General features: G+C 36.6%; 1 protein-coding gene across 2 annotated transcripts in view; it reads right to left on the bottom strand.

The window, feature by feature from the left end:
* RANBP17 (RAN binding protein 17) overlaps positions 1–19,098 on the bottom strand; it is a 156,160-nt gene that overhangs the window by 36,376 nt on the left and 100,686 nt on the right. For both annotated transcript variants that reach the window (XM_086758784.1, XM_086758785.1), the window contains exons 19-22: positions 18,904–19,007; positions 12,579–12,667; positions 6,234–6,341; positions 3,680–3,762 (exon numbers count right to left, since the gene is read on the bottom strand). In XM_086758784.1, coding sequence (XP_086614910.1) covers positions 3,680–3,762; positions 6,234–6,341; positions 12,579–12,667; positions 18,904–19,007 — 384 coding nt within the window. The remainder of the gene's footprint in view (positions 1–3,679; positions 3,763–6,233; positions 6,342–12,578; positions 12,668–18,903; positions 19,008–19,098) is intronic.

Below are 19,098 nucleotides of genomic sequence, written 5' to 3'. Positions count from 1 at the left end.
TGTTGACAGGACAGAAACATATTGCAGATCACATATTTATGTACTTACATGTTTACAGAGCAAGACAACTCCCAGTGGACCTAAGTCATAACTGGAAGTTTTTGTGTTTAATTTGGTGCAGGTGAAATTTCTGAAAACAGTACTTTTACTAGCATCTTCTGCATACCATTACATATGAGAGAAGGAAAAATCCTGTTCTAACACAAATTTAAATTTCACTTGCCAATGGAAGAACAATACAAGTAAGACATATTTTCATTTATTGTTTGTATGTCATATTCTTTAAAGAAAGAGGAGAAACCAGGCTAGGCTATACTGTCTGCAGGACAGTCTTTCCCTGGAGAGCTGCTGAGCTACAGGAAGGAAATTCTCACTGTCAAGTGCACAAGGAGAGGTGAGAGGGAACAAGCAGACCTGGAAACCTGCTGTTCAGACAGGGTTTGCCAAGACGAGCTAAACACAGACAGGTCTCCAGATGATGGAAAGAACTTCTCAGGGATGAGAGGAGGCTAGGCAGAGTTTAAGGCAACCCACTTGGTCAATGGATTAACTGAAACCGAGACTGCAAGGAAGGATCTTCCCACAAGGACAGTGTAACGAAAGAAAGAGATGTTTGCTTCCATTTCCCCCCTGCCTCTGTCTCGCCTAACAACTTTGTGTTTCTTTCAGTTTAAAAAGGCAATTATTATCATAGAGATTTCAATCAAATCTATCTTGAGTTTCAAATGCCTCTTTGATCAGCTTCAAGGAGCTCACTATCGGCATATACAAGAGGTTTGGCTGACCTGGAGAGACAAATGACCGTATATTGTCTGTTGTCATCTCCTGACATTTAGTGTGTGCCTTCTATTTTTTTCCTCTAATGCTTCAGCCATAAAATCATGTTGAATGTGAGAATCTCAACTATTTTCTCAATATTAAGTTACCTGCAGTAATGGTACAGTAGAAAACTTGAAAACTGAACCCAACGTTTAGAAGGCATGTATGTATTCATTCTTTTAGCTGAATGACACAATTTTTCAGAATGTGGGGCTGGAAACTCTGCTCAAGAACATCAAAGTGAATTTTATGATCATCACTTGGTTTACTTGTTTATTTTTCCTCAGATATCTACCACAATTACAAATGCTTAAAAGACAAATACATTTAAAAAGTCACTGAATACCTCAGATTGAAGTTTTCCTTAAAAGCAGAATTATTCAGTATGAAGGTTTTCAGGAAGGCATTTGAAAGTAATGCAAAGTCCCTTACTATAAATATTTTTATAGGAATGTGTTATGTTCAAAAAATCATACATAACTAAAGTAATGAATCCCTAGAACACATTTCCAGAAGAGTTATATCTTTCTCTACACTGGAATGGAAATTTCATAAACTAGTAATTGTCGATAAAAACTAAAAATGTTAACAGCAATTACTCAAAGCGGATTAATTGTAGTATCTTGAAATACTTCGAGTGGGCAGGAAAACCTTCCCAGACCGTAAACCAGTGACCACGTCAGAAACAGCCGTAGCAGTTCGAAATAGTGCTGATCTAGGATGTTTAATACAGCGCACACAGCTGAGCCACAGTGATGGCCGGGCCAGCGCTGCCCATCTGTGCCAGCACAGAGCCAGCTGGATTATTTGAAATCTCCGCTCTAAGTGGCCAATTCAGCTGACTGCACTGGGAGGTCTTTCATGTTGACTTCGCACTGAGCCCAATCCCGAAATAAATACTGGCAATAAATACTCACAGAAAAGAAAACCTGAACAATTCTTCTAAATGTCATGCCTAAGTAGTAGAAAGATCACTGATGGGACCCTTCCAGACACTGATAACATGAATGTGTTTTAAAAACAAACAAACAAACTACATACATATATTGAGCAGAGGCTTTCTCCTGCATCTACATCTTTCCTCCGCTTCTAGCTAATAGGTGATTTTAATTTTTTCTTTTGGAGGACATTAAGAAAAGTTCTTTTCTTAAATATGTGTTGAGTAAAATGTCGTCCTTCCATAGGAAAGCAGTTACAAAAGACATGAAAAAAGCACAAGAGAAAGCTCTTATGGTCATTTCACTTCTTTCTACAGCACACATCTCCAGAGAGATGCCACACATCCCGAGGTGTCTTCCACATAATTTAACAAAAGAGGGTAACAGGTGTCTGGATGCAGGCTTCAACAGGCTCTATGGCTCCACTGCTTAGCTTTAAATCTTGAATTTGTCCTGAAATTTCCTTTTACGTTGCATAATTAAATTCTAGCATGAGCCAGAAACATTGTCTAGTCCTTACATGCAAGAGCTGCCAACACTTTAGGGCTGAGAATTTTACAAACTGCACACACACACAATCAAAGGTGCAATTGAAAGTAAAAGGTTTCTTTATGAAGTGGTTTTTTAGGTATGAACTAGGAATGAAGCAGGTTGAAACCAACTTTACTCAGTAAAGTTTAGAAACTTGATGCCAATAACTGAGATGAACGGATGCCCAACAATATGGTATGTTTTTCATAAATGCAAAAAGGATGGTAAAGGCTGATTGAAACAAAAACAAACAAAAAGAAAATATAACTAATATAACTGCAACCAGGTACCCTAAGACAAGTAGGGTTGAAGCATCAGCAAGACTACACTTTTTTTTTTTTTTTCCAATCATCAAAAGATAACTTAGAGCAATTAAATACAAAGACTAACAGAGTAGCAAGATCTACAAGTTTACCTCTTATCTTTTCATGCATGGAAAACTATTTTTATGTTGCTTATTGTTCTAACAAATTTACTTAAGAACATAGCTGAAAAAATGTGCTAGCGTAGTACATGGTGTATTTGAAAAAGAAACAGAAAAATCATTTTGCAAGGAGCAAGGTTTACTTGGGTGTAATTTTTTCTGTCATAAGTAAATGCTTTATTCCTTCTGCATATACTGTTTCCATGCCCTACAGACCAACTGCAAAATGACATTTGAAGTTTTTTTTCATACAGCCATATAACAGTTTCCAGACCCACAAACCAAAGTGAACGCAGTAAAAGCAAATTTGATGCACCAATTTTCTTTCCTTAAAAGAAACAAGACATCTTCCTATTTACACAAACTACAAATTAGGTTGCTCTACAAAAAAACTTGGTAATGTTCCTTTCAAAATGTTTAGAAAGCAAAATTGTAAGCTACAAAGTTAGCTGGAGTGTAATATAAACTGCTAGTGTCAACGACCTGTTGCACTTGCATGCATGAGTGGGAGTAGTAAAATGGAGCAACTTATTATAAACACTTTTAACAGTGCTCTAGGGTAAAGCTGTTATGGTCCTATTATGTTTTGGAACTGCTGGAATATAATTTGAATACATAAAATCAACCCACATCTATCAATCAGTAGCCTAGATCAAACACCTCAGGAGTATTTGTATCTTTGCTGAAATACATTTACAGTTGCTACAAGACAGTGATTCCACTTAAAAAAGTGATACAAGCAACAATGCTACATGAACGAAGCCTGATCTACGAAAGTAAATGAGCTCCAAGGGTCTGCCGCGTAAGCTCTACTCCTTACAATGGGATGACACTGGCTGTGGCACATCACAGTCCTGCTACGTGTTCCACAAACCCATTGGTGTTCAGCAATATCAACTAACAGGATTTTTATATCACAGGACAGGCAGAGAATTACACTGCAGAGGAAACATTAATGAATACCTACCATATGTACAAATCATTTTACTAGCTTCTCTGAAGAGAAGAATTCCATTTGGAGATGATACATCAAAATTTAAACGTTGCGATCTAAAAAAAATAACAGCAAAAATATTCAGCTGAAAACTGCAATGGATTCATTCCTAAAACAAAGAAAACATTTGCTGATTACAAAGTACAATTATTTGATAAATTGACTTTCAGTGCTATGATATGCACTCTAGTTATCTCCATATGTTGCCAAAGAAACAATCCTATGACAAAAGACAAAACTATTTTAACCAGGAAAGGTGACCAGACAATACATACACAGCTTGCAGTGACTGGCGGACATCTTGTGCCTGTATACAGTTCAGAAGAATGCTAGAAAGGTTCCATAACCCAAGCAGTTAGGCTAACTTTCATCCTGCTTCTACATCTGTAGAGCTTTTAACAATAAACTAATCCTGACAGGTTATTCTGCTACATCAAATCTGCAGCAATCACAATCCAGTTCTCTGAGCATAAATTGTAACACATGCTTTTTATGAACATTCAGACCCAAAGAAGATTGCACCGTGTTGCCTGCCCTGATGCACAAATATTACCAAAGTCAACAAGAACACAACAGAGTCCTTGGCAAAGTTCCTGCTGCATCTTTCCAATCTGTATTTGTGATAAAAAGCCTAACTCCTAGTTCAGGCCTAAAAGTTAACTTTGAAAATAAGTCTTCAGCTTCGAGTAACTTTAGCAAAACTTACCCTTAGTGTTTATTTAGTCTGAAAGGGAACGGGGTCACCACTGAGGGATGTAAACCAGAGCATCCCCTGGCTGACCTACTTGGTCATCATCCACTTTGACCAAACGTGGAGTCCTTGGATCACCCCTGCCACAGGGACAGCACTAGGTGTCTTCCTTTGCTGTAAGTCAAATTTTTTGTGTTGTCTGAGTCCCTATTTCCAGAGTCCTTTGCTGCAAACTCTGGAGTAAATCTGGGTGCTTTTAAATGAATAAAATGCGCCTTGTATAAAACATTTGTGTATTCCATATGCACAAAATTATAGTGGCTGGGAGAGGCAAAAAACCCCAAACCAGCTCATCATCTCAGTATCAGTGGCATAATGCACAATCTGATACTCCGTAACATATTTTAACCATGTCGAAGTATATTGTATAATGCATTCTAACCTGTAAAACTAATGCAGTACACAGCTCGTGAAAAACACCATCCCAGATGATGTGTTCTAAGGGGAACAAGGCAGATTTTCTGAATACCAATAGGCAGAATAACATGAATATGGAAAGTAGCTTGAAGAGCTGTCTTTTGCATAAGATTTATTGTTCCAGTTCCTCTTTGCTTTTGTTTACCGTTATTAGAGTTCTGTGTTTATGGTTTAACAATCTCCTCCTTGAAATAAGCTGCAGCACTATTAGGGTATGCTGCTTGTGCCTTGCATCATGAATAAAAATAGGTTAAATGTTTCCAGCAATTTATTATACTACTACCAGGATAAAAGACATAATTAGCCTACACAAATCAAAGAGGGAGTCACAGCAAGCAAGTCAACACAAACGAGAAGCAGGGAACTCTGCCTTAAGGTGCGTGCAGCCATTCAGAGATGAAGTGCCGATCATACACGCTAGCGTCTGACTGGGAGCCAGCTCTGAACAATAAGGCTCCCATTTCCTATCGCTAGATTAAACTAAGTCTTTTTTTTTTTTTTCCTAACTTCAAATATTTCAACTTTTTTCCTTGAAAGTTTGATTTGCAGGCAAAACAAGAAATGATAAGAACACATACTTCTTTGCTGAAAACTCTAATTGCTTTGGTCATGAACATACTCGGCACAGAGACTAACTATAAATTTTTAATTTCAAAATTATTTTTTCCTGTGGGCAGCACACTAAATATTTTCAAGTGTAAAGATAATTTCCCAGAATAAATTGTTCTGTTACTTGTAGTAAAACAGGAATTTCATTCTAACTACTACAATGTCAAGTATTGAAATAACCTCCCAGAACAATTCTGAGGCCTTTTCGGTTAGCCCACAGAGAAGATTTTATAAGTGGGAGAAGTTACCCACATGCTGATTATAAATATCGCTGCATTAGAAACCATTCTTTCCTATTTTGGCTGGAGGAGTTGAGTTGCAAAAGAAACTGTAAAGGGAGTTGTGGTTTTACAGGCACATATGTATACTGCTTGGCTCAAGGCAAAAATTCAGCCTGCAGCACATCTTGACAGCAGACAATTTTCTGTTATTTAATTACAGAGTCAGTATTTATCCCTGATTAAAGCATACACTTTCACTAACATTGAATATAAAATCACAGGAGTCTCTCATATATATTCCTGTAATTAATCCTTACCAGCTGATTTTGTAACATCTACCACTTTCATAAAACAATACAATGACACTGAAAGCTGAGTTCTGCTTGTGAATTTTGTTCTAAAATACAAAAGTAGCAGTCTTAAAGCCCAAGTCAGACATCATGAGGATAAGCAAACCATAGAAAGATGGAACAGAGAATGCAGACCACTGCAGTATTCATCACTTACCTAATTTTCACATGCTTCTTACCTGTTTTGCATGAACTCTGCCATCAGCTTCAAGACAGGGGTTGTACACGCAGGCTCGCGGTACCACAGTTCAATAGCTCTTTGCAGAACAGAAATGTATGCGGGGTATCTTCACCAAACGCAGTTAAAGAGCATGCTGATAAAATAACATCTTGCAAAACAACTGCCCCTAGAACAGTACTACACCATCAGTTGACTGGGACAGATACAGACCCTGGCAGCTCACTCTGACAGAAGGACTGCCAGAACCTACAAATTTCAGCAAGTCTCTGCTTAGAAGACTAAATGCTTTGGAAACATTAATGGTTAAGTGAGAAACAGTTAATACACCAGAGCAATAATGAAGGTTTGTATACGTGATGCTAAGTAAGTAAGTACATCTATAAAATAAGCTTGGATTTTTAATGAATAGCTAATTAATAAACAGTAATTTAAGTTAAAACCATCACAAATTTACATATTAACAAATCCTGGGCCCCAAATTTCAGTGCCACTTCACATCTATTATATTTGCTATATAAATGACTTGGAACCATTTGATTGCATGGAGTTGTTTCCACAGCATTCAAGGAGAGAATTCAGCCAAACTGTGCGGGGGAGAGCAGCAGAGTTACATTTCTAAGAACTCTTTCAGGAGAGCTGTTTCCTCAGCAGCACCTAAGAGATATCTGTTCTTTTAAAGCAGAATTTAAAAGAATGCAATACAGAAAAAAAAAAAAATCAGTTTAGTAGACTCTGCAACGTGATTTAAAAAAAAAAAAAAAATCTTACCAGTTACTGACTGTATCAAAATATTTCATGCAATGATTTTATACAGAGCTGACCCCTAGTCTTCCCAGCATGCTGAAAAAAAAAAGTTTATTTGAGTAAGAATGCAGACCGGTAAATGGAAATGAGGTAGGCACAACCTGACCAGCAAAAAATTAAAGTTTTTTATACTGAACCAAGAGCTTTTCACCATACAATTGTGCTATTAAAACATGATCTAGCTAATCTAGTCAATGGCTTTGTTTAATAATAAAAACTTTTTTTTTTTCATTTTTAACTTTGTTTCATGTCATATAATTCTACTTTATTTAACCACACGAGAAATAGTGACGATTCTTGGGAAAATGCTATTGCCTATTCAGACAATAAAGGCAACTACTGTGAATTTTACAAAGTAGAATACAGGCCAAGCACTCAACATGGGATTGGGAAATCAACGTCTGAAATACATAGAAGTTTACGCGCTTTCAGGACAGGAAGACACAGCCATGTCTTATTCGCTACAGCTCTTCTGGTGGCGGCTAAAGCCGTCAGATGTAGCAGTACCAATGAATGCCAGCGCTGTGCAGACGGATGGAAGGCATTCTGGCTACTGCTGTCTGAGGCATCTAAAGACGTGTGCATTTTTGCTGCCAGCTGCTTGAGGCACTGCAGACAAACTATATATAGCGGAAGAGGCAGACATGTGAAATATACTTTTAGACCTTGTTTCTCTCTCCTTTATGGTGTCCTTTACATTTTACATCAAACTAGAGTTGAACATACCATGGAGAGTTATCCAGTAACAAACTGGGATTTGAATTCAAATCCCACTTGCCTACAGTGTCCTCAAAGGGCATAGATGATCCATGCCATCTCTTATCTTTAAAAATTCACTAGTGCCAGTTCCATTTTTCCTGAGGTGGACTTCCAAATGAGCTCACTCTCAGCAAAGGATGGTCAATATACTCCAAAAGCAGCAGATCTCATGTAAGGTACAGAACTGAGCCGTGCTATCAATTCTCCTAAACCACACCTCTTCCTTGGCTTCCCCAGTAGCCCCATGTACACGAAAGGGAGATGGTGCAATGCCGCAAAGCCCCACTGAGGAGTTTTGCGGGGTAGAAAACCATTTGCCTTTTCAGATTTCATGCTGAAGAGATTAACTTGACAGACAAACCTTAAAACCAAAATGTAAGTCAGTAGTATATCCAAGATGATTAGCTATCTTAATTCAAAAACTTAAACTTTGCTTAAGCTTCCACATTCATTGACAAGGAAAGACTGGAGACCACAGTCAAATTGCACAAAAGCTAGGGTCAACCAAAAGGCTTCAGCACTCTATTATTATTTGTCTTATCAATCTGATAAAGTGGAATAAATTGGTTTTAAACATAATATTATTTTAAAGTGTTTTTAACCACAAGCTTCAAGGAATCTGGCTAATTAATGAACTTAACCTGACCAGTCAGTTCAAGCTCAACAGGATTCAAACTGCAAAAAATGATACTGAGGTTTGAATCAATGCAGCTTGGCAATAACAGCTATTACAAACACATTATGGATCAGGTAGCCCTGTTTCACAAGAAAATGTATTCTCCTTTTTCTTTGTGATTAGGAAACTTCAATTCCTGCAGCTGTTTGTTGGGCTCTTTCAAGTTTGCACCTAATCCTGAATCCTTAAAACACTAACTTAAAAATTTAGTTCTCCAAAACCAGTTTCATTTTGAACAAGCCATCTTATTGCTGCATGTGGTTTTATTTTGTTAAGAAATATGATACGAATTTGGATAAATAAGCAACAGTGGCAGTTTGGTGAAAAGATTGTTTCACTTGTTCTAGTGATCCACATATGAAGCAGCATACGATCGAACATCCAAATATCTAGGTCAACTGGAACTTTTAAATGACCACTAGACAAACCATCTCACCGGCAGATCACTTTTCTATAAGTTCAGTATCTATGTATCTCTACACATAGGTATTTTTATATAGGCAGCCAGTTTCAGGCACTCACGCACACATATCGTGTGCTATCTAGCTGACCGCAACTCTGAGTCAACTTAATAATTTAATTCTTGCAACTCATTTTCTTATTTCAACCTTTCACTTTTACAGACAACAGTAGTCATTAAGAATCAACTGGGAGGAATACAGGAAGAATTGCCTATGGGTTAGCACCTAACTGCAAGAAACACTAAATGAAAGTACCAAAAAGCGGTTATTGCCCCGACCTTACAGCTGCATCTCCATGGGCGTATCCGACTGCGAGGCCACGGACCTTAGACAACAGTGTGGTATTAGTATGGAAGAACACTGATTAAACATTCAACATCTTACCCAGGCAGTCTTGAAGTAAATAGCAGAATGAAATATATAAGGCGAATCATCACTGTTAAGAAGAACAGGTTTTGATTCTACTCCAGTTGGTACACAGGCTTTTTCAGGCCACACCTGCATGTTCAGGAGTGACCTCCAAATTACAGAGACCATGTGTTATGAATACAAAAGGCAAATAAACTTCCCAAAGCTATGGTACTGGAATCGTCATTGACAGCTTGACATATCAATATTTCAGGAAGAATAAATGACTTTCATATCCAGGGGTTTGGGGTTTTTCTTTTGTTTTGTTTGTTTGTGTGATGTTTTTCTTCATTTTTATTACCAGACAATTTAGGAAGATGCTATACTTAGCACCTAAAGCTGCTTGAAATATTTGGAAATATTTTAACGAAGTCTTTTGAGAGATCACCTTACACAATTTTAAAACAAATTTTACTATTATTATAAGTATTTGCTCTTCATCCTTTGCCAGAGGAAAACTATAAATCTTGTCTCAGCTGAATGAACACCATTTATCATATTCATTTTCTTGTCAATACAATTATGAAAAGCCTTTGGCCTTTTTCCAAGGAGCCTGATTTGCTAGAGAAACTCAATTAGTATAAGCAAGCCTGCTACACAACAGCCCTATCTGGCAATCTAGCACGGTTTCAGCATACCTGACGATTCACCTCTAAACCAGGATCTTAAGAACTCAATCGTAACGGTAAAATACGAGGTACAGCCGTGTCCTCTGTGCCTCCCGCCCTCCCATTCCCAGACCAAAAGGACTTAAAAGAAATTATTTCTGCTCATTTTTGCCATCTACTGGACAAAACTTAAAACCTAAACATTGCAATCAGAAAAAAAAAAAAAAAGACTCTCTCAGGTGAGAGATTAGTGAGTGTAACTTGTTTTGTTATGACAGAGCTTATAATAAAAATATTTCCTGCAATCACCTGAAAAGTTTATCAATACATCCCTCTACCAAAGGTTTACAAGTGAATAATTCTGATAGCCTTCAATACAGAATAAACAGTAACTTACAGTCTATTAAAAGGTTAGCCTTTTATCCCTTGCCCCTTTGTATTGTTTATCGAATAAATGCAAATAAATCAGATTTACTTTGGCTAATATTCTGTATTTGCCATTTTCAATATTGAAATATTAGGGCTTGAAACATAACCAAAAAAATCTGTTTGAGAAACAGCTATTCTTTGCTATTAAAATAATTTTCTGATATTTGAAATTACAAAAGAAACAGGTTAATCAAAGGATAGTTAAACTTTCATGATAAAATTGGCATCTGACTCTCCCTTCTTTACCTTTCTGTCTTTATATACAGTAAATAAGAGTTGTGATAATAGCAGCTTATTCTGCTATTACAGCTTTGGATCAATACCTGGATGAAGCTGGACTCAGCCAAATGAGGTGAAATCCACTGAACAGAAGCATGCACTTGTCCTTTACAACCAAAGGTGATGAGGGAAAAAAATTTTGAACCTGTGCAAGGGAAAAGAAACTGAGAAGGTCTGAGTTTTGAATTCCATACAAAGCTACATTTCAATCTATTTTTATTGTTTATATCAAATAACAAAACCAAAGGTTGAAGGCTGGTTTTATTTATTTGAAATAAACCTAATTTATAAATTGGAATGAATAAATTAATTTTTTTAAAACACAGGAAAAGGCCCTGAGGATTACAAATCCTGGATCCTTGTATTAAAAAAAAAAAAAAAATCTCTCCATGGATGAATCAATTTCTTTGAAATGGAGAGGAGGTAAGTCTCTGCTATCACTCCTCCTACAACTGGAAATCTGCAGTTCTGCACAGGAGAAGAGCATGATACCCATGCTGTACTAAGAAAAACAAAGTAAAAAGAAATTGAAATGGAAGCAGCACTGATCTGCTTTTACACATCATCCTGATTTTGTTATTAGGTTTTAGGGTAACACAAGCACGAACAGTACTAACGAAGTTAAACGTACCCAGTGGTGCCCACTAGAAAATGAGATGCTAATTCACAGCCTGGCTTCAGTAGTTTACGGTTGTGCTGGGGTTTTTTTTGTTGGTTTTTTTTTTTTTCTCCTCCAGTCCTCTAAAACTGAAATTAAGGGATGCTTTCCACAGATTTTAAGAGAAAAAAAAGATTCCACTGCTTTATGTTTTGGACTTACTTTCTGCAAGCTGAGCCTGCACATAGACAGAAACACTGCAGGCTGGCGAAGGTCTTACAGGGCTTATCTGACTGGTCATCAGGATCCTGCACCCACCACACAGGGATGCCTACCAGATCATAGCAGGCTGTGCTGTACAGCCTTCCCGTCCTTAAAGGCTAATTTCCCAGCTGCAATTCTATATTGATGCATTCCTCTTTCTTAACCAGGAAGATTATTAGGAAACAGTAGGGTTTCATTATTTACTTAAAATAAAAATACTTTCAAAAGCTTGATTTCTAGTAAAGCATGTAATTGTACTTGAATGTTATTTTTTCTGTCCGTAAAACAAATATATAATTAACTTCCACAGCTTTGTGAGATCTAAATTATAAAATAAATATTTTCATAGTTACTTCACTATGTATTTGTCTGTTACTAATATGACTGCGTGCCTGAAGAGAGAATTACAGCTACTGTACTTATAAAAATACAAAACATTTCCCATAGTATTAAGAGAATATCCATAAGTATTATTGTGTTGTTGGCATAAAAATGTATACAATATTTAAAGCAAATAGAGTTCTATTATCGTTACCGAAGAAAACTACAGTCTAAAGATTTGGATTTTGTTTTCAGATGTCCATTTTCTTCTGGATCAAGACGACTGCAGGTGTTGCGATATTAATAGAGCTGACATAAATAGAAAGTAACTGACTAAATTAAAGACATGATTCATACCAGAGAGAGAAATCTCCCCAGACAGCACTTGTACAGTATTTTTTTTTAAGCACTTTTGATGTTAAACCAAATGTAGGTACATTATATTTGGAGCTAAAGACAGCTTTTTAAAATGAAAACACTAGGGATGTACGAAGGGAAGAAAAACACTTGGACGTGCTTTCTCGATTAGTAGTGTGACACAACAAAAAAGTGACCTCTCTGTGGTCCTTCCCCGTTAACTGCATGGTTGCCATTGTGCTGTAATTTTAGCTGATTACACATTAGTTCATTTAGCTTTGTTTCCTCTTCCCCACTGTGCCATACTATTAAACTAATGCAAGGGGCCTGGCATCCCTCTGCGCACAGAGCTGGTATTGTCACAGCGTAATAAGGATACATCCAGTCAAACAGCATGGTGTAGCTGGTCTTTGTGTTCAGCGCAAAGGCAATCCCTCGAAGATCCCTTGCCAGCCCGATCAACATACGCTGTCAGTGGGAAAGAGACACAGTAATTGATTTTCACGTTAGCACAGAGCAGATGGAGTAATAATCAGCCAATAATGACCACATATCTGATTTTGATTCATTAGTTTAAACATCTCGCTCAAATCTTTTTTTTTATGAAAAACACAAAGATCCTTTTAACAAACAGGATTTCTACAAGTATTACAGTGATAACACCAGCAAAATGCTTAGGAAAGGCTTTTGATTATTCGAGGTGCTATCCTAACAAATAATGCAAATTAAAATAAAATATGGGGATACGCTGTATTGAAGTTTAAAAGTGCTTCCTGTATGAATATATTTAAAGTAACAATAAAATGTTAATTTAAGCTTGTAACATTTTGAATGAGGTGTAAGACTGATACTCATAACAAGCTACAATTAAGGTTGCACTGAGATTCTCATTGTACTGTTATTTTAACATATCTTTTGGATCATTTTTTTTCAAGTAATTTTCCAAGTTACGTTTGTTCAAAAAGCAACTTTTTTTTCTGTCTACAGAAGACCATGCAAATCTCTATCTGTATTAACATGAGTTCTGAGATTATTTTTTTTCCCCTTTAAGGACTGAAGTGTGGCTCCAGAATCCTTCCAGCACAAACAGAGACAACATTTTATGCATAGATAATTAGCCCCTCCTAAAGGGATATTTTCAGGATAATTAATAGACCTCAATAAGATACACTAGTGAATGAAAAATATTTTAACAATATAAACAAACTTTTCAATAGATATAAATATTCTTTTTTGATAAATAAATAGTTTTAATGAATTTTATCCATCTGTTGCAGGTGGGGTTTGTACTAGTTGTTTTTTTTTTTTCATAATAAAAGATCACAGTGCTGCAGAGTCTGGTAAAAAACCAATAACCATAGAAGCACGACAAAGAAGCCAGTAAGGAGTTCTCTCTTAAAACCAGAGTTTTCCATCACGTACCACTTGGTGCTTACACTGTAATATTTATAGCGTTGAGAAATACAAAAGGTAAGATTCGCATATTAATTTTAATTGGTCACATAAAGAGCAAATTATGGCTGATGTCTTGTTAAAGTGCTAAACATAATCTTACACAAGGGCTAATTTCTACTTTTCATCCACAGAGCCATTAGTCTAACTGACGTGGATGGCACGCACACAGATTTATCCAAGGATAAACTGAGCTCCCTACAAAACACCGGTGAGGTTGCTAGGAGTATTTTAATATTTGCATTTCCTTTCTGGTGTGCATTGAAATGGCCTGAACTTGCAAGACGCGGCGAGGTCTCAACTCTCATTAACTTTAATGGGACTCTGGAATCACTAGAGAGGAAGTGTTCAATACTGAGAAGATGCAATATAAAATTGTAACTTCATAGTCATCTGTATTTTCATACTTTGTGTGCTGTTTCGCCCACACAGAAAATAACTGTTTAGGAGACACAGTGGCCCAAACGTACAGAATTAAAAGACCTCGGCAGCAACACTTTATCCTTCTTTCTGAAGGGATACAGGGATGCAACAACGCATACAAGGGACTGGAAATCTTCCAGATTCTGGTTCCTTTGCCCATTGTAGTCACAAAAAAGGAGTCAAGCAGGACTGCACAAAGGAACAGCTGGAGCAGGGAAGAGGGGAGCTGCAGCCTCTGTCAAGACGTGAACTTGCCTTTGTTGGAGGATGCACTCGGAGAGAAAGAGCTCACCATCTTACCGTGGTCTCTAAAACACGGATTAGAAAAAGACAGCCAGCCAAACCCATATGCCTCTAACATGCTTATTCTGTCTCTATAAATACAACCGGTTGTAAGAAAACACTCTTTTGCAAATATATTTAAGAAACAGTTTGGTTATAAGACTAAAAACTATTAATTAAAGTAGATGTGCAACTTCCTTCAAAGTATGGTCCCAGATTGCTGGGAACCTACACAAACATAGGCTATTTCAGACACCACTGGACCATGAATTGTGAAGTAATGAGAATAACTGCTACATAAACTACATTGCTTGGTTTTCTATTCTTTAAATTCAGGTATTGTTATTAAAAAGCCCATACCATTAACCACAGTTCTTAATAAATAACCTCAATCTACAAGGCACCATAATATTCTTGTCTTGTAAAACCCCAGCAAATTCAACGGTTTAGATACTATCCATCAGAACGCAACTTTACAAACCAACACTGCCTACAGTTGACAATGTCCGAAAAGCCTATATAATAGCCTACAGAATCCTGACAGAAATCCTGACCCATTTAAGTCCCTGGTAAACATACTTTGAAACTCTAATAGGAGCAAAACTCACCCTAGATTCCATGCTTGCTTAAGTCATTTAGTAAGACACTCCCCCCAATCCCAAGACAGTCCAGTTTTAGTCCATTATGAGTTTTCAAGTGCACTTATGTGCATAAAACCTATTAATGACAAACATTATACACTTATACATCTACTTTTTGTCTGTCATCCTGTGGGATTCAAAGTGCCTTGCAAACTTAACAGAGTAATTTGAAGAACACATGGAGCTACTGCGTCATTCCTAACTGAACACCAGCCATTTCTGGGGCAAAGTAACATTTAACACCACCACCAGCAACTGCAAAAGGAGTAAGAGGAGAAGGGAAGAGCAGTAAATACAAGAAACATCAGAAGAGGAACTTGTTCAGTAGTTTGTGGGTTTATACTTTGCTTTTCTTGATAATGAAACAATTTCGTTCAAATTTTGGTTTTGAAATATTCTTCCCTGAATAGCGATAGGTTTACTTAAGATTAATTAAAGCAAAGCAGTTTAAAAAAAATAAATTCAAGTATTTTGTTTCAAAGTCCCGAAGAAGATTTCTCAATGGATCTTTTTTCAAGGGAAAGGAGCTGAAGATTTAAATATTCACAGAAGAAATCCTATGACTTGCCAACATGTGCCAAGTGCCTGACTAATGCAATTTAAAACGGTCAAGACTACTCACACCACCCACCCCCAAAATGGGGCTCGTAATGGAAAGTCTGACAGACCCTTAACTATAGTGGCACTACTGGGTGCAGCTATAATATTACCCTCATAATTCTACTATATAATAACAACAAAGGAAAAAAAAGGTGAAGGGTCATTGCGCTTTGTCTTTAGAATTAAGATGGCTGTCTTCATCCTTACAGCATACTCTTAATTCTGGAGACACGTCTTAATAACCTCTAAATAGTTCCAACAAAAGAGCCGTGTCAGAGGAATGAGCAGGCCCCAAGGTGTTTCAACTGGAGTGTTTTCATCTGCCTTTATTGCTCTATCCCTCTCCAGAATTAAGGCAATAACCTGTGATAAATTATTCAGGAACTGCTACAGGGATCAAAGCAAAATCATTCTGTTAAAGTGCTGTTTGCAACATTTGGCACTTAGTGTGAAAACTTTTAATGTGTGCAAGCTGAAAATCAAGGATTTTAAATAATTTAACAGCGTCGAGTTTCTACAAACCAGCTAAAGATAGCATGTTGCTATTTAACTGCTTTTTCCTCAGATGCTTTTTTTCATGCGTTTCTAGCAAATCTGATGATGTCACAACTATAAACAAAGTACTACTGAGATTCCGGCTACCCAGTCGATATATTACCTAACCGGATTGTCAAGAGAAACCTTGAAATTCTTAGGAGAAAAAAGAGCCACTGTTTTAATACCAGACATTTTTTCCTATTAATATAAAAATGTGAAGAATGAAGTAGCAAAAAAAAACCCAAAAAACAAAAACAAACCAAACAAAAAAAAAAACCCCACCAAACCAAACTCCAAGAAAAAAGGAAAGTAAAGCACAATTACTTAAGCCATTTTCAATTATATTTGAACTCCCTGAAACAAAAAAAAACTAAACATATGCTTTGTATGCAGATTTAATGATTACAAATGTATTTTAAAAAGAAAGAACTCCCTTGTTGTGACCATTTTTCAGTGGTGTATTTCAGAAATATTACAAAACTAAAAAAACACCCTAGCCAGTTAGAAAGTCCTACTAAAACCCACAAATTAAATGAATGTGGCAGTCCTGGACCATTTTCATAGTGATATTTTAACAGTGTCATCTCCCTGTGGATCAGAATACTAAGCATTTTAGTGAAGAACTGAACTGGTTTTGTTTTCAGTACTTGCAAAATGAAGTACCTGAAAGCACTTTTGCATGTATTATTTATTCATCGTGATAGAAAAATAGCGTTAACCTAATAAATTATGTTTAAAAGAATTTAGAGCAAAAGTTTTGTTTATGATAAAGCAACAGATTCAGTTCTTTATCAGTAGCTTAAAGCACCAAGTTTTCTTCATACAAATTAGACAAATGGTGCTTACAGTAGAATTTACTAAAGGTCTGTCACAACAAATGCAGCCAAGCTGCATATTTAATCACTGCAGAACCTTGTCTACCTGCAGCTGCCAACTGCTAATCCAATTTCCCTGATAAATGTGGCAAGAGACACGATCAGCAATAAAGAGCATCTAACTCCATTTTCCTGCAGGGCGTCTTTTGATGAACATTTAGGACGGAAGCAGGGAGTGCACTGTGTGGCCCTGGCTGGTGGCAGCTGCATGCATTTTGAAGACACAGTTCTCAGGTTACTCACTTAATTCTGCCACTATCATTATGTTGCTATTGATCTCAGTAGCTCTTGTCTACACAGCATTACTCTAGATGAAGCTGAATCAGGCAGTTATCATGCATCAAACTTGCTCAAAAGCCTAGAGATTTCCCCTTAATTACTTGTGATTTTATTTGCAAATACCGTTAAAGTGTAATCAAGCAGTCACTTTCCAGGGTCGTTAAGAACTTGCTAGTTTAGGAATATATCACTGGCACTCCATTAAAATTTCTCTACTAAGACTGTTACGAGCAAACCAGACAGGACACTGGCAAAATTATTTTAATAAACTGAATCCTCACATGAGATAAATACAGTTTCCTACAGAAAGGGTAATGCTGTCAAAATGACCTTTTTGTTCTAATTTTTAGGATTTATGACTTGAAAATATATGAGATGAAACAAGTCTAATAAATAAAAAGTTATTAGAATTAAATGCATAAAGCAACAACTTTGCTTTTAAAGTGAGGAAACTAGAATCAAGTAATTGTTGAAATAACCTTTAGTACTATTTGAAAAAAAAAATCAGCTTAATTCAAGTGCTTATTGTGAACTGAGTATCTTCTGGTAATGTCAGAGATGTATTGCAGACAAATTATTTACTCAATATTTCTAGCATACCTGTTTATATTTATCCATTTCCTTTTATAAGAAAATAATGATGCAGTATACAAGTTTCCATCATATTTTAAAATGGCAAATTAAAAATTACCATTAGAGTTTCTTGAAATCAACCCTGTATAGCTGAAATGAGCACTCCTGTGTGCACTGTTAACTATTTACGCCGTGACAGTGGAAGGGGATCTCTTTAATGCAACTGTTCTAATATATTATCATTCCTGATGATGCAGCTTGTATCTAGCAAGTCTTTTTCTTCCCTAAAATATACTGTTGTTTTGACACAAACAGCTTGCTACACTTAAGGATTTTACTAATAAAACATAATGTTGTGTTAGATATTATGACTGTTGCCACAGCTGAACTGACTTGTCAAATCAATCCTAATATGGCTCCCACAGGCACATAAAAACCTTATTTAGCTATCAGTTATCCTAATCACTTTGTTCAGTTTAAGGGTGCAATACTTCAAGACCAGTTCCTATTTATACATATATGCCCAGCCATTTAATAACGTCTTGATTTATATAATAAATTCTTGTTTGAAAAAATTCTTTAAAGCAGCAGTGTTTTATCAACTGTTTTAAAACACGTCTCCTCACACCCCCAAATAAATATGTTAATATACACAAACCGGATACTTGCATGGTGAAGGGAAATATTACATATGAAACAGATAAGCTATCGCTGAACACAAACTTGTCCTTTTGATTACAGATGGGGATCAAATGGGGTCACTTGATCTGCAAAGCACTGAAAAATTCCGATGCCTTTATAAAATCTTCGTACAAAGTTTATTTAGGATACTCACTCGCAGCCTTTGTATCTCTACTGTCTATATTCCTAACTACATACATATATTTCTATACACACGGGTATAAATACACATAGAAGTATACAGCTGTATACATGCCAAGAGAGGAAGACAGAAGAGAGGACAAGCTTGTTGCTAAATGCTTGTCCCACTATTAGTTCTTCCCACCAATAATTTCTTTCCCTGCAATTGAAATAAACCTACCTTTGCTTCTTCTTGTTCAAAACTACTGTTGAATACCTGAGTCACACTTTCAAATGCAACTGTGAGGGGGAGCATGAAATTCTCAAACTCATCCTCATCTTCACCTATAGGAAAAGAAACCAAAACAAAACAGTGAAAGCATCACATCACATTCACACTGTTGTTCGGAAGCGTCAGTCTCAGGCTTTTACAGAA

This window comes from Chlamydotis macqueenii, chromosome 14 (genome assembly GCF_036417535.1).
Source record: "Chlamydotis macqueenii isolate bChlMac1 chromosome 14, bChlMac1.mat, whole genome shotgun sequence".
Classification (NCBI taxonomy): domain Eukaryota; kingdom Metazoa; phylum Chordata; class Aves; order Otidiformes; family Otididae; genus Chlamydotis; species Chlamydotis macqueenii.
This window is presented reverse-complemented; position numbering and strand designations above follow the sequence as displayed.